Source organism: Rissa tridactyla, chromosome 6 (assembly GCF_028500815.1).
Source record: "Rissa tridactyla isolate bRisTri1 chromosome 6, bRisTri1.patW.cur.20221130, whole genome shotgun sequence".
Classification (NCBI taxonomy): domain Eukaryota; kingdom Metazoa; phylum Chordata; class Aves; order Charadriiformes; family Laridae; genus Rissa; species Rissa tridactyla.
Window position 1 is genome coordinate 38290946 of NC_071471.1, and position 27244 is coordinate 38318189.

The 27244-nt window shown below is 39.4% G+C and overlaps 1 protein-coding gene across 3 annotated transcripts in view; it reads left to right on the forward strand.

Moving 5' to 3' along the window:
- The window catches only part of CTNNA3 (catenin alpha 3), a 533166-nt gene extending 526605 nt beyond the window's left edge, over positions 1–6561 (forward strand). For 2 of the 3 annotated variants that reach the window (XM_054204553.1, XM_054204552.1), the window contains exon 18: positions 3162–6560. In XM_054204553.1, coding sequence (XP_054060528.1) covers positions 3162–3449 — 288 coding nt within the window. In that variant the 3' untranslated portion in view covers positions 3450–6560. Of the gene's footprint in view, positions 1–3161 lie in introns of all 3 variants that reach the window. The other variant, XM_054204554.1, reaches the window with a different exon arrangement.
- The last annotated feature ends 20683 nt before the right edge of the window (positions 6562–27244 follow it).

Here is a 27244-nt window from a genome sequence, read left to right on the forward strand (position 1 = left end):
ACTGACAGCCTGTAATTTTATAATATGTTTGGTATAAAAGCAGTATTTAAAATAAGCTTTAGGCTTGGCAGTCACCAAGTGCTTTGAGCCTCCCTTCGCACTGCATCCCAAAACCTATGTCGTACTGCTAGACCTGGCAGAGCGGCCAGGCAGCCTGCTGCCCTGACGCTGAGTTTGGAAAACACAGGCCCCAAATACACCTACTGGTTTATGGTAGAATACTGCCATGCAACGATCACATGACTATTATTAAACTGGAAATCCCTTCTAAAAAGCTCACATGCTGCAGCAAGGAATGAACTTTAAGAGGCCATCTGGTGAATTTTACACCTTTTCTTGGCGTATAGTGATAATTCCAGTTTGCCATCACACACATTTGTGTGTTCAGCCAGCCCTCTTAAGTATTTTAATGGGGGGCATTAGCAAGGTTTTTTGCGCACTTTCAGAGAGCAGCAATAAACATGATATTAACTGGAGGGTTTTTCTGCCAGTTCAGAAGTGTTTCCAAGAACGAAACTAAGTCCAGCCCCTTGGCTGCATTTTTATTATTGCCTTATTTGCATTTGCATGTATGTGTATAAAGTGTCACACTGTCACCATGAATACAGACAACAACACACTCCTCTCACCTGATCATTTGATGCGGCAAAGGGGAGAAGACCGCGACCCTCTCCTAACAACTCGGTTTGCAAAGCTGCAGATTGCAAAAGACAGTGTGATTAGGCCGGATGACAAAGCTCGTCATCGTTCTTCCACTCAACCCAATGGCCCTTTTAGAGAACTGACTTCATTGCTTTTGCAGATGACAAACATTTCAACAGAGAAGCTGGTGCAGAAGTTGAAATGTAGGCTCTCCACTTACACAGAGTGATCCTACTATTTTTACACCTAAACCATAGTGGGCTGCTTCAGCATTGGCACGTAGGCAAGTGACAAATGGTCAGTGCGCTTTGAGTATGTAACTCTGTGTGTGCGTGTGCACGATTAGATTCTCTGTGTGCACACACATTTGCGCACACCTACACACATACTCTCCAGAAAGTAAACCACCGTCATGCCTGAAGTTAAGATATGGTCCTAAAACCAATACTGTTATCCTGACACATTGATGTAAATTTGACTTTTAACACTCCTCTTCCCTGTTTTGAGGATAAAATTGCAGGTGGCTCAGGTAGAATTTATTTATTTAAATAATATTTGTAATAAAAAAATATTTCTAAATAAATAGTAATTCTAAAGTATTAAATAGTAAATAAAAAATAGGTAAAACAGAGCTTTCTTAAAGACTGCAGATTCCTTTCCAAATTGAATTGTCAGCCTTGTAATTAAATACCAGTGTAGTGTCTTATTTGAAGATAAAAAGTTATTCATTTAGGTCACAGAGATGATTAATGCCCCCTCTTTGTTCCGAGCAGTTCTTTGGTGCACTATGACGGCAGCAAAGGTACCTTAAGTTGAAGAAGTAAGACTTTTGTTTCAAGCAAATAAATCCAAAAGAAATTTAATGGTAGAAAAAGCACTGTGCTCCAAATGAAATATAGCATCATTCAGCTGTTAGTTGACCCTGTCAAACAAAAGTTTTCCATATAACCAAAAGTAAAATCATAGACATTTTGCTTACAGTGATATAATTTTTTCCCGTTTGAGTGCGCTGGGTGTTGGGCAATACCTTCTGAAGTGCCCAGGGTGGCACACAATGCCTGACATTAGACACAGCCGTAGCAAACAGACCCAGAGCAATTTTCTGCTCGTGGATTTTAAGACCACAAGATGTGGAAGGAAACCCCCATACACACACAAACACACAGTTCCTCCCCTTCTGCGTGCTCTTGTCCCCATTACTCCCAAAAGGATAAGCCCAAGCCTTACCAGTCTGTGTTTTGAGAACATGAGAAATAAAAGGGCTTTTTCTCATTTCCAAGGGTTGAAGTAACACTGATGGCTCATTGCAGGCATCACCTCTTTTGCCAGTGTTGGCCTTTTGTCAGATACTTGTGTTTGTTCAGCAGGCTCTCTCCATGAGAGTAGTGACTCTGTTCTGCATACGGCCTGCCTCAGATCTCTTTCTGGAGCACACTGGACCAGATCTGTGCCCAGATTCACTAGGCAGGGGGTGGGTGTGTATGGGACAGGGTGGAGTGGTGTTAACACACAATAAAATGCCTCGGACACATATCACAGGATTGTACTTGTTTACAGGGTGCAACTGCGTGACACTGGTCAGTCAGGCAGCCTGTGGCTAGGCTGCCAAAGTCCTTGGGGCTGAGGAGGTGGCCAAGATAGTGAAGTGTCCCCAGCACTCTGCTTTCAGCCCATAGACACTGCAACCCTCAAATGTACGAAGGGAGCAGTGCAATCCATGAATTTGCTTGTATTACACTGCAGAGCAGTATGGCAGAGCCAACTTGTTGCTAAAGCTGTCATTTTTGTTTCAGTTAGCAGATTTTCAGTTTGAATTAAAGGCACTATTTCTTATTTCCATGGGTACTCATGGAGAATGATTTTGCTTTAACACTTGTATGCCTTTGTAGTACACTGTTGAACATGGTGGCAGGTCATAGGGATTAGTTTGTTAGGCATTCTGCCTCTTAGGTTGGCACTCCTTAAACAGTTTGAGAGGCCACACAGTCGCTCCAATTTCTGCGTGCTGTCCCACTCTTAATTAGCCTTAAAAATCTTGGCTGCTGTGTCTAGGTTCAGCAGCTCTGACAAAACCAGCCACTTCACAGTATCCCGACATTGCTCAGGAGCATGTGTGGGAGGCTGGAATGTGACAGCATCAGCTGGAGACTTCGCCTAGTGCTGATACAAAGGAAGTAACGGGTCACGTTTTCATAGCTCTTCTTTGAGGATGTTTCATTACCCATTGGTAGTAATTGCAAATCAGACCATGCAGACAAACATCATGAAGTCGCAGTTAAAAAAAGAAAACAACAGACGTTATCTACATAAGCATTTATAGTCCACCAGCACAAATTTCTGTATATAGCTTTAAGTCTGAGCAGTGGAACATGAATATAACAATCAAACACACCACGGGAAAACAAAGTAAATAGGGTTTGGTATGTTAGTCTTACTTTTTAACCATTATTTATCCCTCAGCATACTGCGATTAAAAGCAGACCAGCTTCCTAGGCTAATATTTCTGTTTATTATTACAGTTGGATAGCGTCACTTCACTAATTCAGGCTGCCAAAAATTTAATGAATGCTGTGGTGCAGACAGTGAAGATGTCCTATATTGCATCCACAAAGATTATCAAGATTCAGAGTCCTACTGGCCCACGACATCCTGTTGTGATGTGGAGAATGAAGGCTCCAGAGAAGAAGCCCCTGATTAAAAGAGAGAAGCCAGAAGAAATCTATGCAGCTGTCAGAAAAGGTTCTGCAAAGAAGAGAATCCATCCTGTTCAAGTCATGAGTGAATTTAGGGGCAGAGAAGTAGTCTAATATTCTACCACATCTCGTGTTCCTATCTTGAATTTCTGATGATTTTTCCTCTTTCCCCCCACTTATTTAATAATTATATATGTTAATGTTTCGCTTTTCTCTAAATCTGTAAGTTAACACTTGCTTAAATTATTTGAAAAATGCTGTTGGATTAATTAGCAGCACACAGTTGAAAAAAATAATCCACTCTCTTGCAGTGACAAACTATCATGTCTTTGCACTGGCATGTTTTCAGCAGAGCACTTTGAGTGATACACGACGGGACTGTGCTGCAGTTGGGAAGGAGGATGCTGAGTGCCAGCCTGCCCAAAGCCACACTGCCCTCACTAGGCTTAGGCGTTCCTTCACCGGGGATGAATGTGGCCAATACTAAACCGCATGTACTTTATGATATACAGCTTTTTAAACATTGCACTATTGGGCCTGATCCTTTATCGGCATCGTTATGCTGTGATCACATCAGCTGGACTGCTTGATGCCAGCTGAGAGTCTGGGACCTTAATGTGGATCTAGACTGTAAGATCTAAAAAGCTCCCTTCATAACAGCCTTAGAAACGTAAGTTTGAAAATGTCTGATGAAACACAAAAAGTGTTACAACATAGATGTAATATTGTAATTAAAAAAAGCATTGACTGCAACACAGCAGTAATAATAGCTTTTTAAAAGGCCTTTTGAAATATTAACATTAATTTGTGTTCTGCTTCCTAGACTATTCTGTGAGCCCTTATAAATCTGCTGACTGTTACATTTAGAAATTCAGATGAATCAGATATTAACAATAAAGAACCTTTCTAATCACTGCACAAAGGAACAAATATGAAATACATCATTATTCTGAGATCAGTGTGTGAAATACACATACCCATACCTTGAATCTTAGGATGAAGAGATTTTTGCAAGGTAACTAGATTTAAATGACTTCTCTTATGACAGTAGAGTCCTAAATGCAGGACGGTGCTGGTAAGCGACTTGCTAAATGGCTGCGCTACATCTCAAAGTATGTAATGAAGATAAGCGCTATTTATCTGTGATCACTGCTAGGCTTCTGTAAGATAGTTAGTGAAAGAAAATTTTTCTAAATCCGTTTGAATCTGACATCAACTTGGACTGATTTTTTTTGAAGAATCTAACTTCTCTTCCCTGCCATGTCACTAAGTTTTCCCAGACGCCACTTATTACTCAAGATGTCTTTGCCTGGCAATTAAGTAGATCATTTTGTATGCTTTTTGTTTTTGCTAAGGTGAAAGGGCTCCCTCAAATGCCAGAACCTCACGATGCATCATTGGCTGCCATTATGAGGCGGCTCCAGACTATGGGCTGTTGCTCCATGGCTTTTATTATCATGTTTTGCACAGTGCACCTACCTAGCACAACGTGGGCAGCAAAAATAACCATAAACTGTGTTTTTCCTGGAGGGGCCACTTCGTTTCTAAGCTCAGGACAGTGGAGCAGTATAATTTCAAGGCTGTTCATTAAGAAATCCCATGAAACCTATAGCGATCATGAATTAAAAATTTTACAGATCGCTATTCCACCTTCCGTAACTTTACTGTCTGTTAAATTAAACAAAAGAAGTTTGGAAGAAAAATCACTTCTTTGCAACTCAGATTCCCTCCAGCACTTTTGCGTCAAGACCTTTGTAACGTATAGGTCTTCGCTAGTCCTCTTAGGGCTACAGAGCAGCTAACGGTCAAGTGGAGCGGGCAGGGGCAATGCAGAGTAGGCCACGTAACCTCCTTTCAGTGGGTCTGCTGGCAGACTGAGCAGATCTGAGATGAAGATTCTGCGTGGTATAGAGAACAGGAGAGAGTACATTATTGTGACACCTTAAAGCCAAAATCTCCATGTAGTATTTCAGCTTCTGGTCCACCCCCTTAGACTACCTGCTCCCCCAGCAAGGGTCAGGTCCAGAAGCCGGCAGGTGAGTTGCCATAACCTTGTGTCGGAGGGGTGTTACTCTCTCAATAAATCCTCATGGCTCCAGGTTACCCCTTTGATATATATGTCACTTTGACATGTTTGTAACCAATGTCTTGTTACCGCACTATTAATAAAAAGCATGTACACCACTGAGATGCTGTCTTTTAGTGTTGTGGGATTTTTATTTTTTTTAATGTGTCTCCTTACTGGTGAACACTAGTGAACCCCAGTTCAAAAGCCTGCCAGCTTTGTTTATAGGAGTGCCAGCCTTCTGGCACACTAAGGGTACTCTATTAGTCTCGTTCAAGTGAGAGTTTTTCTAGCATTAGTATCACTGTAGCAGAGCTTATTGCTTAATTTAGTGCTCCTTCCTGCAATGGTAGTCACCACTCTCTTACCCTGGCCATAACAGCCAGTTTGATCTCAGCTTCCAATACTAGTTCTATTACACAGGAATTTATTAGGCAAAACCCAGCCTTCTAAATGAACAAGAAAATCAAAACCCACTACTGGTTTTTGAGACGAGCCAAAAGAATGATGAGTTAGAATGATGAGTTAATTGTATCTAGACTTCTTTTTCTTGGCTGAGGTTCAAGGCCAAGTGAAAACGTAACAAGGTAAAGTGTATTCCTGGCTAAGGAGGCAGAGGAATAAGAAACAAGTCTTGGCGATGTAAAAAGCCCAGTGTATTTGCTCATTACACCCCTCAGCAGGTGTGTGAAGCAGGGAACCACCACTTCTCTGCCACTAGTGCTAATGCTGGAGGAGGATGTGCTGCTCAGTAAGTTTTATTCCAGAGCAGCTACTGAATTCTTCCTGCAATCTGCTCATTCCATCCTAGCCCCAGTTGTCAGAGTATAATTTTTCACACTGTTGTTCCTTGCCTCTGTGTTTGCACGATGTCCACAGCGTATTGGCATGTCTCTTCAAAACTATGCCCTTAGCTGCACTTCGCAAGGCTTCCTCACCTCAGCAGCTCAGATTATTTCATTAGCTTGCCTTGTCCTCTCCCCACTACCACATCACAGAACAAAGTATGACGGACAATTGAAGGCAATTTTATTTAAAAAATTCAGTGGAGCACTAAAAAATGAGATAGATTGTGTTACTCATTGTTGAAGCACACTAGTACAAAAGGACAAATTCAAGCCATTTCCACGAATCCCAAAGCTGTTCATTTTTGGTTTTTTTAAATAAATTTGGCTGTCACTCTGCTCTCACTGGTGTTGTTTCCTTTAGTGTTTAGTGATTCTAATTTGTAAACAGCATTTTCTGTCACTGCAGATTGTGCTGAGCATAGTTTACAGTTTGTCCTATTTACTTCATTATTACCTTGACTTACTGAACTATTTCTGGTAAGTAACAAAAGACCTTTGATCTCTTGGGCCCTCAGAATAACGTAAAACCACACGTCCCTCTGCCTCTGCCCATGCCTGGAGCGCTGCTCTTGCGCCTGGAAGAAACTGTTCTGACATAACTAACCAGCTTTTTCTTGGAGGGGAGTGTGAGAGGGAAGGGTGGGGAACAGATGTGGTAACCCTCTCAGCACTTACACCAACATCCTTTTTCCCCCAACTTAACCTGGTGTCACTTGGGAAGCTCTACAGCTGCATCTCTACTGAAGATAACTAAGCAGCCTGTCATGACACAGGCCTGATGGTCCAGATGGTTTTAAAAGGTCTTCAGCTCTTTTGAAAAGGTGTTTTGTGTTGTTTATTTTCTGTGGATCCACAGTAGAAGCACTTAAGAAAAATGTGTTTAGACAGCAAGTTCTTTAATGAGCTTTTAGAAGTTTTATTTTTGAAGAAAATATTTGGAACTCTTTACTAGTAGTAGACATTAAAATTCATACCTGCTATTTTTGCTTCCAGGTACTACCTAGCTCTCATGTACTGCTCTTGGTTAAACGTTGGAGACTTGCCTGTATATTTGGCTCAGGAAATAAGGAGAAAAGTAAAACCCTGTTCCCTCAGGTTGGATTTAAAAATGAAACAAAAAAAACCAAATGCCCAGAGGCACTGGTATGCGTCCATGTGCAGGACAGGAAAGAGTCTTGGGCCCTGAAATGAGGGGAGAAGTGAAGGTGGTAAGCAGAGGCGGTACTTTTGGCAGAGGACGTGGAAGTTGTTGAAACTCCAGAGATAGAAGGGCTTGACGAAATGGTGCTGGACATCTTCATCTTGTACCTGAGACCAGAACTTTGGATTCAGCAAGTGAATGTTGCCTGTTCTCTGCCTCACAGCCTTGAAAAGCCCCATTGCCCTCCCTCATCTTCCCAGTCCTTGCTGGCAGCTCTTGGTGGTCACATGAGGCACAAGTGACTCTCCCTAGCCCTCTTCCGGGCTCCCACCTCCGTTCTTACTCTACAGAGGCTCCTCTGTGTCCCAGTGAATTCTGCCTGTAACACTGAGGTAGCTGGTTATACACAGCTGCTAATAACCTGCTTCCTCTGTAATAACCCACTAAAACCACCAGGGTGCCGGGAAGAAAAAGCTTACATAATAAAAGCAATCATCTGAAATTGTCCAATAGACTGCAATTTAAGAGCGTATTACTAGAGCAATTAAATACTAATTAAAGATCAAGCAGATGACACTATACAGTTCATTTTTGTTTTCCCTGGAAGATCATTAGAACCAGTGTACTCTTTCTCCTAAGATGGTTAGTGGGCTTGGTTTTTTTTCAGAACTGCTTCTTAAAGTGAAGGAGATGCACTAGCACTGTTGATGAAAAAATCTTACGGATTTTGTGTTGTACACTGAAAGTGGTATTGGAAAATATCACCTTTCAATTAATAAACCACAACTCTGTGGAAACTTTCTTGGGATAAGAGAAAAAAAAATATATCCAAAGCAGACATGGCTTAAAAGTTATGTAAAAACAAACCAGGAAAATGCTTGAAAGCCCCTGTTGTCTACTGTCAACAGGAGACACTGGACTCTATGGTCAAAGGAATTGAAAGCTGAGGGGCTAATTTTTGATTCCAGCACACAAGAAAGTTAAGATGAAAGCTTGCAGTGCAAGAGATGGATCTACCAATTTTATTGTTAAGGAGCTTTTTACAGGATAGGAAATATTCATTTTCTACTTCCTGATGGTGAAAATGACTGCACTTATGCAGGCTGGAGACTGCAGAGATGCTTTGTCATGCAGGATGATGTCTCCTCTGGACTCAGTCTTCTATCAGCCTGGCCATTTTGGAGCCATTGACTTTTCTGCTGTAGTTTTCAATTATTTTTACAGAAGACAGCAAATGATTTAACAGCAGCTGAAAATAGTCACGTAGCTCATTAGCTGTGGGGGAGACTGTGCCTTTTTGGCCCTGCTCTTTCATGGAGGCAGGGGGGCAGGATGTTAAGGGAGCCGGTGCTAACTGCTCCAGCAAGCCTGCAGGTAGGGATTTTCTCTGCTTTAGTTCCCAGAGCTCCCTTACTAGATGGAAACACGATAGGAAATTGCTCCTCTACTTTCAAAATGCAGAACAAAGCACTATGCTCTGTTTGCCCAACTATTCATCATGGCTGAGGGGATGGGAGAAAGAAAGAAAAGTAACTTTTGTGTTTTTTCAGCTTCTCTGGTGAAGAAAGACCATCACCCAAAGGAATGATTGTTCTAGGAAAGCAGAATTTCCCTGGAGTCAAGGCTTTATAAGGATCAAGGAAAAAACAGCAAGAGGCTCTTTATGCCTTCCACTCCTTCTATGAACCCAATCTAGTCCTCTGTTTCCTCTGTCCTGAACTTCCTCCTAATTGCAGATCACCTAAGTATAGATTTTGCATTACTCGCCCAGCTCTTAGGAAGGCTTCCAGCTGCACATACTGGAGGCCTTCCTAACAGGAAGCTGCACTGCTTAATTGTTCCATATTACTCCTTATTTCTATTGGAGGTACTAAGGACTTCACCCAGCAAGCCACAAAACCCAAACCCTCAGTGATGTCTCTCAAAAGCCTCGACAAGCAGCAAACCATTCCTATTGCTACCTGTGTAAATATTTTGTGTGCAAATACGTTCCTCTTCTAGAGGAAAGGGAATAGCGCTACAGATGTAACATTGTACGTAGATGGTACCTAGTCACACATTAAGATTCAAGCTGTCGATTTAAGCACCAGCAGCTGAGGTTGTGCATGTTTGGGATGTGGCTGCTTTCACAGCTTTCTGTATTTTGCCCTTTACTGTCGGGTGTGGGAATGGGCTTGCTTGGACTAACACAGTTTATTGTTGCCCATCATCTGACACATCGTAACCACCCTGTGCAGACTCTGTGTCCTTCCGAGCAGCCACAGCTCCTATGATGTTCAGGAATTTAACTGGGAGTGGGTCCTCAGTGGCTCCCCAGAGGTGGTTGACTTCCTTGTCTGCAAGGTTAGCCAAGAAAGGAGGAGAGGAACTACTGAATCTCTTCCTCACAACTTCCTACCACTATTCGTATGAAGTGACCAAGTAACCCACCTGTCCTATTGCCTTCTGATCCATGTTTTAATTTCCATCTATCCTATTTTCATATCATTTTGATATGTATACTCTCCCTCAGCATTACCTTGCTGTCTTCTGTCCTGAACACTATTTTTCTTTAAACAAAAGGACAGCATACAGGTTTTCAGCACCTCCACCGCCATTTCCCAAGATCCTGTTTCACTTCATCATCTTCTCAAAACCCTACAACAAAAGAATGCGGAGAAATGGTGTGTGGCTAGCTCAGCTGCCAGGCTAAATCAGCACAGGTATTTTGAGTTCAGTGGTAAAATATTCCCTTGACAGTAGTTACTGTAAGTCCTTCCTCTGTAGCAGCTCTCTAAAAATGTTATCCCTCATTCAGGCTGGCTAAGACCCATCAGTCACCTTGAAGTTTGCTTTTTGAACAGGTAGAAAGCATGCCACCAGTAAAGAGATATGCTCCCCAAAAGAAAATACGTCTTCCTTGCCCTTTCCTCTTGCTGCATTTCAAACAACTTGTCTTTATTTAGGCATGTCAGGGCCAACTTTAAAATACCAAAATACAAAATATGAAGGTTATTAATACAGCAATCCAAAGGGCAAAGAGCTTATTGGTAGTATGAGCTATTGAGTCATGTGGGTGGTGATGGCACATCCTCAAGCACTCTATTACCATAATGCCTGGGCTGAAGACTCCATTAATTTTCTGCATCACCAACAGCTGAGGACCAAAGCTGACAGCCAATAATACGTGAGTCAGGTGTAAGCAAAATACATGCACAGACAAACCTTCCCATCACCTCCTAAAACGTTAACAGCACAATATAACAGATCAGAAAACATGTGGCAAAAGAAGGAATACAAAGAAAATCGTTCCTAAGAGCCCTTACAATACCATTTTCCAGAAACATTATATTTCAGCTTCCAAGCAGCTGTACATTTATCTTTTTCATGACTAAGTGAATTCTGAGGGTCTGAATGTGCTCAAATAAATTCATGTACTTTGATTTTTTCAAGGTATCAAAGGAGAGAAAGTGAGCAGCTCTTCCTGTGTTTTTGCTTAAAGTATATATTGCCATGGAATGCATCCCTCACCAGTGACTTACGCATTAAGAGATGCGTGTCGTTCTAGGAAGGGATTGCTGGGAATAAATTTTGGTTGGCTACACATCAGGTAAAACAGTATGTCTTTTTTTGTTAACAAAAGCGTGTTCAGCCATATTTTAAATGGGACAATTTGCAAGAGATTTTTTAAAAAGACCCTTTTCTGGACAATCTTAATTCCCCATCCAGAAACTTTGCGCCCTGATACTTTTCCTTAAATAAGGCATCATCTAAAGAAGAATGGTTATCCAACTACATCTAGCTATGAGACCCACACATTGGAACCGAATTTGCCACCACATATTTGAAGGTTCCAAAGTTTATTTCCAATGCAGAAGGACTAGAAAAGCTACAAGAAACTTAAAGACTACAATTTAGCGTCTCTTTTGAAAACTACTTAAATCTTATCATTGGTATTTGACTTTTATGTAAACAGACTTAACAAAAACTTGAAAGGAAAATACAATATGCTACCTAGACAATGGATACAGACTTATTTAAACCAGGCAGCATGCCAAGTTACTCAATAGCATATGGCAGACTTCTCACTTCTTTGCTGGTTTGATATTTTTTGACAGATTTATGTAGTTTGTTGTAATGAAAAACGGAATTACTAATTTCAGATGTAGTATTCCCTGTAATAATGTTGGCTAAAATACTGAGTGTGCGTGAGGAAACCTTGGCTGAAATAGCTTTCTTTTTATTTAAAAAAAAAACCCAGAGTGTAGCCTTTGGTATGTCTACTGAATTGACAGCTACTAGTATTTGGTCAGACTAATGATAACATGCTTTACCTTCCAACACATACTAATATAACATACCTTGTCACATTTTATCACAGTGAATATAAACAATGACTCACACTGAAAAGAACTCTCATGGATTTGCCAGTATTGAAAACAATATAATTAAGCCCGTGCTTAAACGATCTGTTCAGCAGGCCTGGTTTTTGGATTGTATGTAAGCGCTTTGCTGAATCAAAGCCATGCTGCTGGCACATTTAGCTAACAACCTACCTCAGGAATCAGCAAGGTATGGTTATTAAGAGAAATATTTATTACTTAAAAGTTATATGGATTATTACAGAAAGTGTAAACGTGAAAATACAGCGGTAGCTTACGACTGGGATTTCACCCCTGGCGAACAGCTCCAATGGGCACATTTCACCTTACAGGGAAGCTCCGCTACTTCACATATGAACTGTACCCATGCCACAAACTTCATACAGAAATAAATAGAGGAAGACACATGCACACACTGCAAACTATTTGCCCCTAATCTGGTTGCCTTAATGCTTAGCTGATTTTTGCCATGGCCTGACAGAAAACTCACTCTCTCTATTATTTACCTATTTACATAATTATGTAATTTTCTTAGTTATTATACATTTTTTATATAGTAAAATACCTAACAGATTAGTAATGATTACTAGAATATATTATTAAAATGTTAATGTACAATAAATGTAACTATTTTACATATTATTAAATATATAGATATAATATACATGTATTTATATACTTACATAACATTTAGCTATTGATAAACTAAAGTTGTTAGAATTCATAGCAGTACTGTCAGAAGTATGGGAATGTTTAACCTTAGTAAGGTACAGCATTTCCATATTCAGCCTCAATTTTCTGCTCTTGAAATAATCTGACAAAAAAATAAAAATCAGTTGCAGCTTATAGCAAAAGTATAGCACTGCATCTAGTCAGTCAGAAATTAAACTGGAACCTAAAACCTTGGCAATAAAAAATAGAGCAGAGAATAAATATGTCTACAAACCTCTGAAGAGTTTGAATAGGATATTCCTATTTGGTAAACTATAAAAAAGTGAAACAAGACAACTTTTTGGCTACCAGTGAGCTCTGTTTTCACTGAAATCATCTTTGTCTAGCTGCAAACATTACATGAGCCAATATAATTTCAAGTCAAATAGGTGTTATGTTAACAAGAATGACTAAGATGCTTCACTTCCCCCAGCATCCTATTGCCTAACTGTTCTTCCTTATTTTCCTCCCAGAAGAACCGCTTGTTGTCAGGGCTCTGGAACGAATGTAGCATGTACAAATGTCCTAACGTTTCAGCAAGTGTATCCACCTGAGGGATCTCATCTGAAACAGTTGTAAATTAAACCCATGACCGCCAATAAAAATAAATAGGGTGTAGGCAACCCTGTTATTGGAATGAAATTCAAGACTCAAAACTGCCAAACTGTTCTGTGTTCATTCCTGTAGTCCCAGGCTCTTCTCTATTCTATTTTGCCTTTTTTTTTTGCTTGTATGTACAAAGTATGTACTTTGTATGTACAGAATGTACATACAGAATGTACATCCAAGTATGTACAAAGTACATACAAATATTTATGTAAGACTCCAACTTTCTTTTTTTACTGAAGCGGCAAGCTGTTTTAGCAAGCTGTGTTAATTGCCCACTGTAATGACCAAAGATTCTGATATCTAAAGGGAGAATAAAAGAGGGACTAGTAGCAAAATACTAAAGAAGTAATGCAGCACACACAGAAGAGCTTACAAAAACCTCAAAACCTTAGATGTAAACAGAGCAGGCTATACTTGCAAAGTCAACAAGCTAATTACAGTGGCCGAAGGCTTCTGCCTCTGAGTTTGCAAAACACAATGTGATTTGTCAAGAGCAATGGTATTTCCTTGTTTAGAAAAAGGTTGCTTATTTTTTTTAAAACTCCCATCCTTAAACTTGTGTTTAGGATCTGCTCTAGGAACAGATGGCAAACCACATGTCATGAAAAAAAACCCAAGAATTTTAGACAGAAGAGATGAAAAACAAGTTTCCTCCTTTAAAAAAATGAATTCTTCCTTGGCTTCCTGAAGCCACTGCACTGCAATCCCTTGTTACATAAGCTAGCCCAACAGGGTCTCCAATAAATGAGCTACCTCCTGAGAATTACATTAAAAATTACATTAAAAAAATAGGAAGTATCAAAAAGACTTCAGCCACCTCTGTCACTGCTTACTGCTGTAGCTTTCTCTTGAGTTTTAGGGACACTGGTTTCAATATTCTGTGATCACTGAAGTCTGGCTCTTCCCAGAAGCACAGTGACCTTTCTGCATCTCGGAGGGAGCCATTTTATTTCTCTCTTAGCCCCGTAGGTAAGGAATATAATGGGTATGCAACACTGCAGGGCAATTCCAAGAAACATCTGGCATGGAAAAAGGGGCCATTGCCTATTGCTCTCCATCAAAATGGAGATAGGTTGTAGGCAATCTTCCCAACATCTCTTGTGCCAAGCAACCCACTGTGAGCAGACCCAGTTTATTTTCTGAGAGGAAAGCCGTTCCTCTAGCCGACTCAGATACATTATAATCTTACCATGTTTCCCTAACACATGTTTAGGAAGATTATCTCAACTGAAAGGAGCTTTCAAAATGCCACTGACTGCCTGAACTGAGCAGAGGACGGGAGATGACTGAATGCGTGTCAGAGATGCAGAACTTAGGCAGGGGAGCTTCCCTCCAGCCTCCCCCACCGGCACAGTTGACCCCTGGCTGGTCTGAGTTCCAGGAGTAGGAAGGCACATGGCCAGCACAGGGCAGCCACCCAGGAGGGCTGCGTCCCCAGCTTTCCTGGCAGCACACACTCCAAAATAACTTTGGATCATCTCCCAGGAATAGAATAATTGCATGTGTATGGGACAACTGTAGACATTTCATTGCAGGAGAGTAAAATATAGACCATAACAAGGATTCATATGAAATGCACAGCAAACAAACAAAGCCAGTATTCATGTACTCTATTTCAAAATCAAGATGATTTTGTGCTGGGCCACCTAAGCAGCTGGCCATGTCTTGCTTCCTGAGTAGTGATGACTTGCTGTAGTGTAGCATGCATTATTCAAACAGAGGAACTGATTAGGAACTGCTAGACTCTAAGTTTATTATAACTGTATAAAGTCCTGCAAACATTTAAATTGCTGTGTTTTCATGGTGAATTTCTTAGTATGAATTTATACAAAGTACAGACAAGAATTAATTATTTGGATAAATCTTTTGCGCACAAGACTTCATCTGCACTGATAATATCATCTTCTATAATTTTGTTATATGTTATTTAAGAAAACTGAAACATTTGAAGACTCAGAGAAATGAATTATTAAAACCAGTTGAACTTTCTTCTTCCAATTATTTGCCATATTGAGAGTGGATTTTTATAATAGAATTGGTTGTAATGACATTTGTAAAAAGATAAATTGAAATTCATTTAAAACATTGATTTTTCTCCTAAACATGCATTTTCTCTTGACATCTCTCTCACTTTTTCTCACTATCTTTAGCGGGATCACTAAGTACCATATCCAGAAGGCACCTGGCATCTCCAAAGGAAAAGAAATTGATTTTTGTACTAGCATGGCAGTACAAAGCAAAACTGCAATTTTTATTCACCCTATTCTGTTTAATACTGTTGGAGGAGGGAGACATTTGAATGAATGTGTCTTTGTGTATGTGTGTGTGTTCTGTCTGTGTCCACATATTTTCAAGTTAATAAGGCTGTACAAAGAATAACTGGACCTATGGTAGATTTTATGGATAATTTTAAATATGCACACATTTTACATATGTTTTATTCTTTAACAAGGTTTTGCACTGAAGGTCCTTCTTTTTTTTCCAGAATACAATATATAATTTGAGACTCTTGTCTCAGTTTCTTATGTATGACCTTCGGAGAGTCACCTGGCCTTTCTGAGAATTCTTATAAAGTAACACGAGTGATGCAATTATAAAATGTATGTAATTAACTCCTGTAAAGCAATTCAGATCAAATGTAAAGGGTAAAGCAGAACAGTAATTGTTTTTGACATTGCCATCATTTTTTACTGGATGTTTTTACTCCTTATGTCACCACCCTAAAAAGCCATTTTGATTTTTCCTGCCTGCACATAGGAAACTGTTTTGTACTCCAGAATTCTCCAAGAAAGTTAGTATTCACCCCACCATTGTTGGGATGCCTTGACTACTGTAACTAAGCACTATGAAATTATATTATCACCAAGCCATTTTTTCCAGTTCTCCCCATAATTAAATGAACTTTATTCAATACACAGTGCTTCACACACATTCAACCAACAGAAGAAAGCCACATAGAACTTATTTCAGCTTAAGAACAACATACAGAAAAAACCACCTTTAGATTAAAGTCCCTCATAAGATGACAGAAAGTAAGATGCAAACGATTGACAAGCTTAATGTCAAAGTTTCTTAATATCATAAAGAAACTGATTTAAAAAAAAAAGACTTCGCAAGTCACGCAGAGGTAAATGCATGTAAGAAACTTCCCTAGGAAGTTGCACACTGAAATGTCTTTGGGTCACTGGTGATTGGCTTCATTCAAGCTAAGTTCCTAGTGAAAGCACCTGGAGTTCTGCTGCAGGATGAAGTACAGGAATGGCATATGATTTATCTATAGTAATTAAAAATGCATAAGGTGATTTATAATGGAACAGATGGATTCTCTACAATGAGAAGAAAGGTAAAATATACAAGACAGTGAAGGCTGTTAAGCGAAGCCAGTAAAGGTAAGAACAGTTATCTTAGATGCTAGAGACATCTAAGATCTTGTTTACATGTCAGCAGTATAATATTTGCTTTTTTTGTGAATGAAGTGGATATACTACATGACAATTAGAAAACACCGGAAAAATTCAAAGTTACCTTGAAAAAAATCATTGTGCCAATGCTTTCAGTGCTATTGTGCCCCATGAAAGACATTGCTGATTGTGAGCTTGTCCAACTACTTGGAAGGACTTGTTAGGGAAGTTCTGTGTCTTTGGTCTTGAAGAGACCAAACAATGAGTGATGCTGGAAATATAGAGGGTCTTCTAGTTAAAGTCTGGCTCCTCCTTCGGTATCCTTCATATTCTTATACATAAAACTTGGTAAAAAAACTACAGAAAAAGTAAAAAAGTAACAAGGACTTTTGCATTAATTCTGCACTGATCTGCTTCTGAAGAACAAAGGAGAATGTCTGAGAAGTTCGGATAAACTGTATTTGTGTTCAAAGCTTTTTGGGATTAAGTTTTCAAATCATATAAAATAAATTAGCCAATAAAACCTTCAGGATAAAACTCCAAGTTTCTTGCCCATGTAGCCCCTTTGCTGTACGATACATGACACACTGCTGTAAACGGACAATGTGTAGCCTGGAAGACTTCCATTTTAGGCAGAGTGCTGAGCGTAAGATGCTGCCCTGTCAACATAAGCGCTGTAGGCCAAAGGAAGCAACAGCTTTCAGAATCCAGCAGTCACCAAGATCACATCTGCAGATAACCCCTCAAGATTTGCTAAGTCTTGGAGAGCACAATGAAACTTTGGAAGTATTCACATTGTTCCAACTTTAGGCACCTAAATTAGCTAACTACACAAACTAATTAAATCTCCACTTCTGATTTAAACTCATGTGGACAATTTAGAGCACCTGCAACACGAGAAAGAACTTCTTTACTCTTTGAGGGTGGCAGAACCCTGGCACAGGCTGCCCAGAGAGGTGGTGGAGTCTCCGTCTCTGGAGACATTCCAAACCCGCCTGGACGCGTCACCTGCTCTGGGTGACCCTGCTCTGGCAGGGGGGTTGGACTAGATGATCTCCAGAGGTCCCTTCCAACCCTACCATTCTGTGATTCTCTGAACAGCAGCATGCTTTGCATTGCCCTGTGGCAGCACTCTCACCTCTTTCCACTGACCATGGAGCAGGCCTGGGAAGATTAACCACGTAGCCAGCCTAGCTAGCCGAGGTCTCAAACTTGGCAGGGACTCATCTCCTTGTGTTCCATGCACACACGTTGCTGGGAAGGAAGCTGCTGGTGACTGCAACAGGGCTTGGCTCTGCCTGACTGTCTTGCCCCAATGCTGCCCTTGGTTGCATCTGGGAACCTGCCCTGCAATGGGGAATGGCTGGGCAAACAGCACAGCAGGGGACCATGCTATGCTCACTAGCACTATGTATGCAACAATGATGCCAGCACAAGGGAATTCATCTGCTGGGAATCACTAGCTGGCCCAAAGCCACTTCATGCTGAGCGTGAACCAAAAACTGATCATAGCACACTGAAAATCCATTAATATAATCACTGCACCTTAGATACCTGAAAGAATGTCCCTGACATCTCAAACCTATTAATTTACTTGAAGTCTAAAGAGGAGGAAATCACTGCTGAATATGATTAAAGCTTACTGCCAAGAAGAAGAAATTATTTTCTGGAAGTTAGGGAAGAAAAAAACAAGTCCCTTGTTTTTCCTAGCAGCTACAAGATTACAAAAATGCACTGAAAATATGCAAAAAATTGCTGAAAGGACTCAGGAGGGTGCTCTGCTATTCAGTTACGCACAGAAATAAAGGAATCATCTTTTGTTTAAGCACTGACAGAGAAATTCAGGAGGTGAGAGCAGCAGTCAGACCTATATTTATCTAAGAAGGAAGGAAATGAAGGGAATCATCCCGTTTCAGGGTATTCTTCCCTTTGACTGATCTTTGCTTGCTTAAAGACCTTTATGGCTGTCAGATTAGTAGAAAGTCCTATCACCTATAGAGTCAGTAAGCTAAAGAGCTGAAAGGTACTGTATGGACTGTGCAAGGTATCTATTGCTTGATCTGCAAGCACAATACTTGTCACTGGGCTTTGTCTCTGTATTATACTGCTACTTTTCTAATTAAGTGTGATAGAGTCATTTTCTTCTCTCAGTCACTCCCCAAACTGCAATGAGCTACTGCCTGTACTGTCTACGTTTGTACAGCTATGATGCCGTGCTGTCTGTAATGCTCTCGTGTCCGTTTTAATACATTAAGCCATCTGCCAACAACAGAGCATGAATAACAAGATTCAGTCCTTCTCTAATATGACTGTAGTGCTCTTCTGTTCCGTTTCCACTCATTTGATTAGCTTTCCTTCCATTCCTGTTCAGGATGGGAAAAATATAATATTTTCACCTTCCTATTTTGTGCAAGTACAAACATATATATTATTTCAAAATTCAGCCTAATCTATGCATAATCTCTTTTTATTCAGCTAAGTAAGACACAAGAAAGGCTGTGCCACCTACTAAGAAGCAAACTGGGACACAGCACATTTGAATGCATTTTACAGGTAACACTATGTCTCTCACTTGAGACACACGGCTGGTGTACTACCTGCACTTGGCAAGCCCATACTCCAAGGCCCAATACGCTATTCTCAGCCTGTTCTTCCAATGTAAATTACAGGAGGAGCTAAATAACGTTCAGCAGGAGAAATTAATTACATTATTGGGCAGGTTTACAGTACAGCTATAGGAAGGACCCCAGGAAAAGAATATCTCACACAAACATCACTGTAGGTTGATCTGGTATTTTACCCTATTTTAATAAACGATTCTTAACTGGGGTTGTTTAGCCTGGAGAAAAGGAGGCTGTAGTGAGGTGGGGACAGGTCTCTTCTCCCAAGTAACACGCGATAGGAAAACAGGAAACGGCCTCAAGTTGTACCAGGGGAGGTTTAGGTTGGATATTAGGAAAAATTTCTTCATGGAAAGGGTTGTCAAGTATTGAAACGGGCTGCCCAGGGAAGAAGTGGATTCACCATCCCTGGAGGTATTTAAAAGACGTGTAGACATGGTGCTGAGGGACATGGTTTAGTGGTGGATTTGGCAGTGCTAGGTTAACGGTTGGAGTCGATGATCTTAAACGTCTTTTCCAACCTAAATGATTCTATGAATTTATTCTATGAATCTGCCCATACAGATTCAGGTTCTAGAGAAGCACTAACCTGTAAAACCCAACTGCCAGGATTCTGAAGATGAAGCACTCCCTCTGAGCGGGAATCCCAGTGCAAAGGGCTAGGTGCTTCTGCCAGGATGCCTGTGTAAGCTGCTGCCCTGGGGAACATCTGAACTCCACGCAAGTGACCATCCAACTTCAGTTATCGTACACAACCTGATACTTCTGGACAAATTCTGTCACTGCCTCCTTTTTCAGCTTTTCCTAAAGCATCTGTGCATATAATATCCAGGATCAGCATCTGATTTAATTTTAATTTTCTTACCTGAAGTATCTTAGATGTTTCTTTGTTCGTACTTGAAAATTCAGATGCCTTGCTGAAATCTGCATACCATATTGTTTTGGGGAGAATATATATGGAATCTGATTCTTATTTACACTATGGTCTCTTGGTAGAGCAGAGTATAAATTACACCTTCATCCATGGGAAAGCTCCTTGCACTCCCAGAGCAATTTAAAGGTATCTTAGTATGAATAACAATCAGAACCTGTAAGACATTTCTCATAGAGATTCTGCTGGAAATGCGCATTCTGCTGTCCTAGCTGCTTGGACACGCTATTTTCACATTTTCTGCTGCTTGTATGTCAGGACAGTCTAGCATGAATATGAGACACACATTGGCTTCTTCACAGTAAAGAAGAGAAAACTTAATTTTCTGCTTCAGAAAACAGAATGGCTGGTTCAGAAGGTCATCAAATACTAGTCTTCTCTATGGAGAAAACACTGAAAGGGAGTCTTGTAAAGGAAAACTCTCATATGCCATTAAATCCTAACAAGCTGATTTTTGGTGGTGGGTATGAGAGAAGATGGAGAAAGCACAGAAGCCAGATTTATGACTCTGCGAAAACACTAGTGTCACTTTTTTGCAGAAGTATTTATGTACTTATTTATTCCGTCCTGCGCTGATACAGTAGCTGCAGCTGAGAACCCTTCTTCAAAACTTTAAGACTGACTGTAAGAAAGGCAATTTTTATGTTGAAGCTATGATTAAAGAAAACAGACTATTTGCAACTTTATATACATGTTTTGAAATAATATGAAACAGAAAAGAGAATTTTTTCTTACACTATTTTCAGACATTGATGAGTGCAAGAGAATGAATTCCAGACTGTCTTTATAAGCATAGTATTTTAATGAGAAATCTAATGTAAATCAGTAGTCTAAACAAGGACAGAAATCAAGACTACAAATTCTGTTCATAGTGGTCTCACAAAAAGAGAGTAATCTGTTCTCTTTAACTCAATGTAAATTATAAGAGATGGGTATGAATCACACCAGGCTGATCTTTTCCAGAATTTATCTAGTTTCCTATTCCCAGCAAAGAATTGCCTATGGATAACTGTAATACTAGGAGTCTTCACAGCATCAAACTAAAATCACCCATCTCGGGGGTTACAAACCTCCCTTTGGAAGTGCATATCTCTCTCCCTGACTACATAAAAAACTTAAGCTCTTTGCAAGCTAGCATAACCTACATAAATGGTGAGAGTATCCCTCTTGTTATCAAAGCAATAGAACAATTTCTGCTAAAGCCCATGCTATTTATTAATCATGTTACTGAAAGTACTAAATAGTTTAGAGGTGGACATATAAAAGGTTTGACACATCTAACAATCTCATCCTTCACATATTCTGAACTTGCATGCTGCTGTTGCCTCCACTGTACAGACATATAAATTTCCTAAAAGCCGCATTTTCCCCCAGTAGCGGTTCCCTAGATGACTAAATAAGTGCTCCGAGGAACATGCTGTAACCTATGACATGACTGCATTAAAGTGTAAGATACTTCAGCCTTAAGAAGATTCAAAACTCCTGGGTTTTTTGGTTGTTGTTGTTATTGTAGTAGTGGGGCTCATTTGTTGTTTTCCTTTGGCTTCAAGACTTGTTTTGGTGGGCGAAGGAAAAAGACAATGCCACCCAGTGAGCTAGGCAGCTCAAGCAATTCAAACACCGCTCCAAAATATAGGACTCAGCTCTCTTTTCTGCTTGATTTGGACTGATGGCCACAGTACTCTGTTTACTCAAAGCTGTTCCATATTGTGTTAAAATAAACAAACAAAACTGAACATTGTAACAGGGGCATGACTTTGATTCTTTAGATCTCTGGAGTGTGCTCTTATTCAAATTCTTTTCCTCTGTGAGCCAGTAAATATATACATTTTACTCTGCAAAGTGGAAAAGCTTCAACAGATAACCATAAGAGATGGGAAGCTCAGACAATGAAAGCATAAGCTGCATGGATTATAAAATAGTGATTTTTGCAATGCTTATAAATGGACTACACTTAGGAGATTTTCAAAGGAGAAAGGTACCATTCTGTAACTACCCTTCTGCTAAAAAGCATGCCGTACTCAAAACTTTATACTATTTGTGGAATTGAAATAAAGACTGAACATAGAAAATAGCAGCACAAGTGGAGTTTGCCAAAATAAAAAGTGATCAATATAAGAAGATAACTTCAGATATGGGGGAAATAAAGAAAAAAAAAAAGGCCTAACTCTCAAGCACCCTAGCACCCAGTGGAAAACATAACCCTAATCTAGCCCTGCATGTTCCCTGTGGATGAGTATTTAACATGGCTTGCTGAGCTGACTCCTAACACATCAGAACCTCTTCAGAAATAGCCCAAATAAAACCAGATTTTTTGAGATCTTCCTGATCAATTACCTTTTTATATTTAATTGAAAGAAATTGAGCAGGTCAAACACCAAATTTCACCCTCATCTCTTTGACTGAGTTATTGTTAAAGAATGTAAATTGAAGTAATTTGCTTCTGATCGTATACTTTCACGAATATAGATCCTTATATATACTACTTAATAAAGCAAGTCTTAACAGAGCAACTTCTTCACCAGTACTCACAGCACAGTTGATATTGTACCATGACCCTACGTAATTATAAATTGGAATGGCCAGCTAATCAATGACATCAAAATGAGAGAGATTTCTAGGTTCTTTATAATACATAAAAGCAGATACCCAAGATTTTGCTGAATTTTTAGTATTATCTGTAGTAAAGAATAAGATTTCATAACGACAGGTGTAAATTAGATTTCTTTTAAGGCAGTGAAGCAGTACATAAATCAAAGTCTCTTACTGTATATTCAGATGAGCTCAATTGGGAAAACTTCCTTTTTAAAATGTTTAAACTTGAAATCTAAAAGCCAAATTACCTCTGAAGGCTTGTAGTGCTTGTAGAAGAACAGATTAATACATCTCAGAATGAATACATTAGCAGTGAAGTTGCAGAATGCTTGCATCAGGTTTTCCTGCAACATTTCATGGTATATTAAATAATTGGTTCCACAGAGCAAAGCAGAAATGTAGAAATATATTTCCAGAAAGCTTGAAATAATGCACATAAGTCTGTATTACACGTGCACTGCTGTGCATTTTAGAAGTTCAACAAAGTTCAACAGATTCTAGAAGCACTACCGACTCAACATTCACAGTACCTCAAATACTTTAACTAAATAAAGTGGAAATCAAAGGTATGAGGTGAAAAACACAACTCACAAAACCCAAAGGTCAACCTTGGTGTTAACAGTCGTCACAAAACTTACGACATTTGAGCACAGAATCCATCATGGGTTTCTGTTTCACAGGACATTGACTGAAGCATCTGTGAAGCACAGTGGGGATAAAAATGGCAGTGGAAAAGGTACAGAGGAAATTCTGCCCCAGGACAGCTTATGCACACAGAAAGGCTGCATGTGTTTCGTTCATTTGTAATAACCTGAGTAACTATTGGTTAATAACTTCACTGGTTAGTTATTGCTTCACTGGATTCACTGTATCCCAAAGAAGTCTGCCAGTGTAGAACTTGGAAAGTTTTTCTCCCTACTGTCAAGAGAAGTAAATACACCCCAAATGGTAATCTTTTCTCTTATCATTAAGAGAGAGACAAGGAAGGACCTGTACTGTTCCTAAGTCTAAGTGCCAGCTAGCACTACCTCTAAACAGGTAACATTAAATCTGAGCAAATCTACTGGATGTTTGGTCATTTCTACACATAAACTGTCTATTGAAACTTGTATTGATTCTGGACATACATTGATTAACTTGATTAATACAATGTTGAGACTTGGTTATAAGAGGGAAACATGAGGACATCAATGAATCAAACAAAGACACATCCCACCCCTCAAAAAAATCAAACAACAAACTCAAGACCTAAAACAAACTCAAGAGCTAAACTATGCATAATGATGTAAGGAAGCTCTAGAGCAGCTCCCAAGGAAGACATGCCAGAAGTACATTAAGTAATGAAACTGCAGTGAGAAGACAGTGGAAAGGAACTGGAGGGAAAAGATTAGGCATTCAGTTAAGAAAAAAAGCAGACATACAGACAGACAGACTTCTGAACCATTGATTAAAGACCTAAGCAGGAAAGTAAGTAACTGAGGAGGAACATTAGGGAGACAATTCAGGAAAAGAATTCCATTTCCTTCTCATTCCATTTAGGGAAAGTAGCACTTTAAACGAAGAGTAATATAAGGAATTGAAAAGATAAAATAAAATACTGGTATCTGGAACAAGAAGGAACAAGTAGACGTGTGTTTACCCCGAGCAGATTGCTGATTTAAATTTTCAGCTTGGAGGCTCTTGATATACATGAAAAACACCTCTGTAATGAAACTATGTCTCTCTCTAGTGCCTGACTACTTCTTTCTCCTCCCCCTCCTCAACTCCAACTAATAAAATCCATTTTGTATTTAAATCCACATTACTACACTGGATCCAAGAATGAATATCTGTAAATGGCAGTTACTGAGATGCATCTTTGGATACTGTTCCTTTCTTTACCTCCTTTGATGGAAGCCTTCTCTTTCTGCAGCCCACAGAAAAAGTGATGGTCCTTTGCTGCTGTCTTGGGACACAGAGTTGTATTGGCAACAATGCAATGGAACAGAGGATTTCAGCTGAAAAGCAGCATCCCAAAGAACATTTGCAATAAGAGATATTGGCAGATGTCATTTTTGAGAAATGTTCTTTGTACTATGCTCATCTTTCAGCTGATAATACAGATCTCACCCTTAGACACCTTTGCTTCAAATGCTTCTGTGTTTTGCCACTTCCCCCTCCTTTTCTTTTCCTCTGCTTTACTTTCCCTTTCTAACCACCCCCCTGATTAGCAATATGTTATTTGTTTCCTATATTTCTTTCTTTTTCTCAGGTGTTTCTCATTTTCCCTTCCCAGATGAATTTTCCCAGACTGTTTTGATCTCTCTTGCTCCTCATCCAGTGAGACAACCCTGGAAGCTAACGTTTTCAAATGTTACCCCCACTACATACTCTACAAGCTTTAAATCCAGTGCCGGCAAGCTTCAAATCCAACATATTTTAATAAGTTACAGGGTCAAGAGGGAACAATAATTTTACAATTCAACTTCATGGTGAATTCGGTGTTCGTTCAAAAAAGTTGGACGCTTGATCACAAACAATAGGGACAAAAGCATCCGTGTTCCTCCTTCTCCAGCGTGCTGCTGCTCTGCCTGCAACCATCGCTGCTGGACAAGGGAACGGTTCACCTCTCACACCCAGTAAGGCTCCGGGGCTCTCTCCCTCACGATCACCATCACTATTGCTTTTAGCGCTAACTACGATGATATCTTTCCCCCAAAGGTGAAAGGCACTATATTTCATTATCAATTGCCTGAGCTATTTAGAGTCCAGCCTGAGAATGTAATAAAACTACAGTATTTAATTTGAATTTTTTTTACACACACACATGCAATGTCAGCCATTATTTTGGCTTCCCAACAAAAGATCACAATTAATCATTTTGCCAGTATGAAATGTGTTGCTTAATTGCTCTGAAATCAAGTTACATTAACACTAGGCATTAGCTATTGAAAATTGGCAGAAGTATCATTAACAGATGAAGCATCATTTAAATGAAATGCTTCATTAGTTTTTTTTCCTATCAAAATTAATGCATAGGAAATGGGCATACCCAACTTCAAAAATAATATTTCTTTTTGGTGAGGAAGAAAGTGAAAATGAATTTTCCACTGAATAAAAGTCAATTACATGTAATTTTAGAAACAGAAATAGCAACACTTACCTACCACTTTTCAAAATAAATGCAGGCATTTCTGAAAGAAATGATAAGTGGTTTCAAAGGTGAATTCAGGTATCTAACTTTAGACATCATTATTTGAAAACCTCTACCTGCATTTTCTATTATAGCATATAGTATAAATGATATAATATTTATAAAAATATTTTATTATAACCTTGCCAAACAATAGGTTCAAAAGAAACAAAAGGAAGGGGTTTTTATTCAGCATAAATGATCTCTTCAGTGCAAAGTCTTAAGTTTATTCCTAAAATTCATTGCTCATGAGACTTTTTCCTGCACAAAGTTACTAACACTTTTTCTTCCTCAGCTCTCTCTTTCTCGTTTATAAAACGTTGAGTTGTCCTGTTTAAGAGCCAAAGGGTAATCACCAGGATGCAGGTACGTTTCTAACCAGGTTTTCAACAGAGCTTGATAAAGAAAGCAGCAGGTTGGTGGGTTTGGCATTTGCTTTTTTAAATTTAAACAAAAACAATTGAACATTGAACAAATGAAAATATATCACCCAAGCAGAGTAACTTGAGTAATACTAACACACTGTAATGAAGAATAACACAATTTAACATTTAAATCAAAATCAAATAAAGGTCAAATTAATCCATCAATAGGTTAGCCTCAATGTTGTTTGAATTAAATTAGATACACTAGATCAAAAGATTAATACTATGACTAATCAACCTTTATAAACACTGAAGGTGACAATAAGCTAACCTAGTTGGTTGTTTATAAACTCAGCTGAAGAATTTCATTTGTTTTGGTCAGAACTCAGTTTAGGAGCTTATTAAATATCTTAAAACTGAAACCAAAGTCACAATGTCAAAAGCAGCTCCTCCCATGTAACCAAGTCTTTTGTCCTTGCCCCCCCATTCTTCCTCCCCCAGCAGAAGCAAAAAAGATATTAAAAGGAGTCCCTAAAAAGCAAAAATGTTATAACCTTTGTGACTTTCAGTGGTAGAACATACCCTAATGAGAAATTTTATGATGGGAACTTTTTCTTATTTTCCCTGCATTCAAGTATTAGTGCTCATATACACATGGCTACGGATCCATACAGTAAAGCTGAAGACTAGAAAAAGGCTGACTCTCTCTTACTGCTTACATTTTAAAAGGAGTTAAATAAAATAACTATGAAATGGAAATGGTATGAAACTTCTTCCTGAACCACTGACCTCTCGCAGGCTTCTTGCCTGGGAGCACAAACTACAGCTACAGAACATATTCTCCTGGCACAGAGCTTTCTGATCAAAGTTTTTTCCAGAAGCAGGGACACAGGTCAAATACTCATGCAGAAAATTTCTTAATGTCACAACTACTTCCACCTAAGGCAGCTGTGTTTTGAGAGATTATGAGGTTTACCAGTTTTTCCCTGAAGATTTTTCGCTACTCCAGAAGGCAACAAGGGAATTTTTCTGCTGTCAAAGTTTAACTTGCTCTCAATGATGCCAAGGGCTTCAGGGAAATCTGGTAAA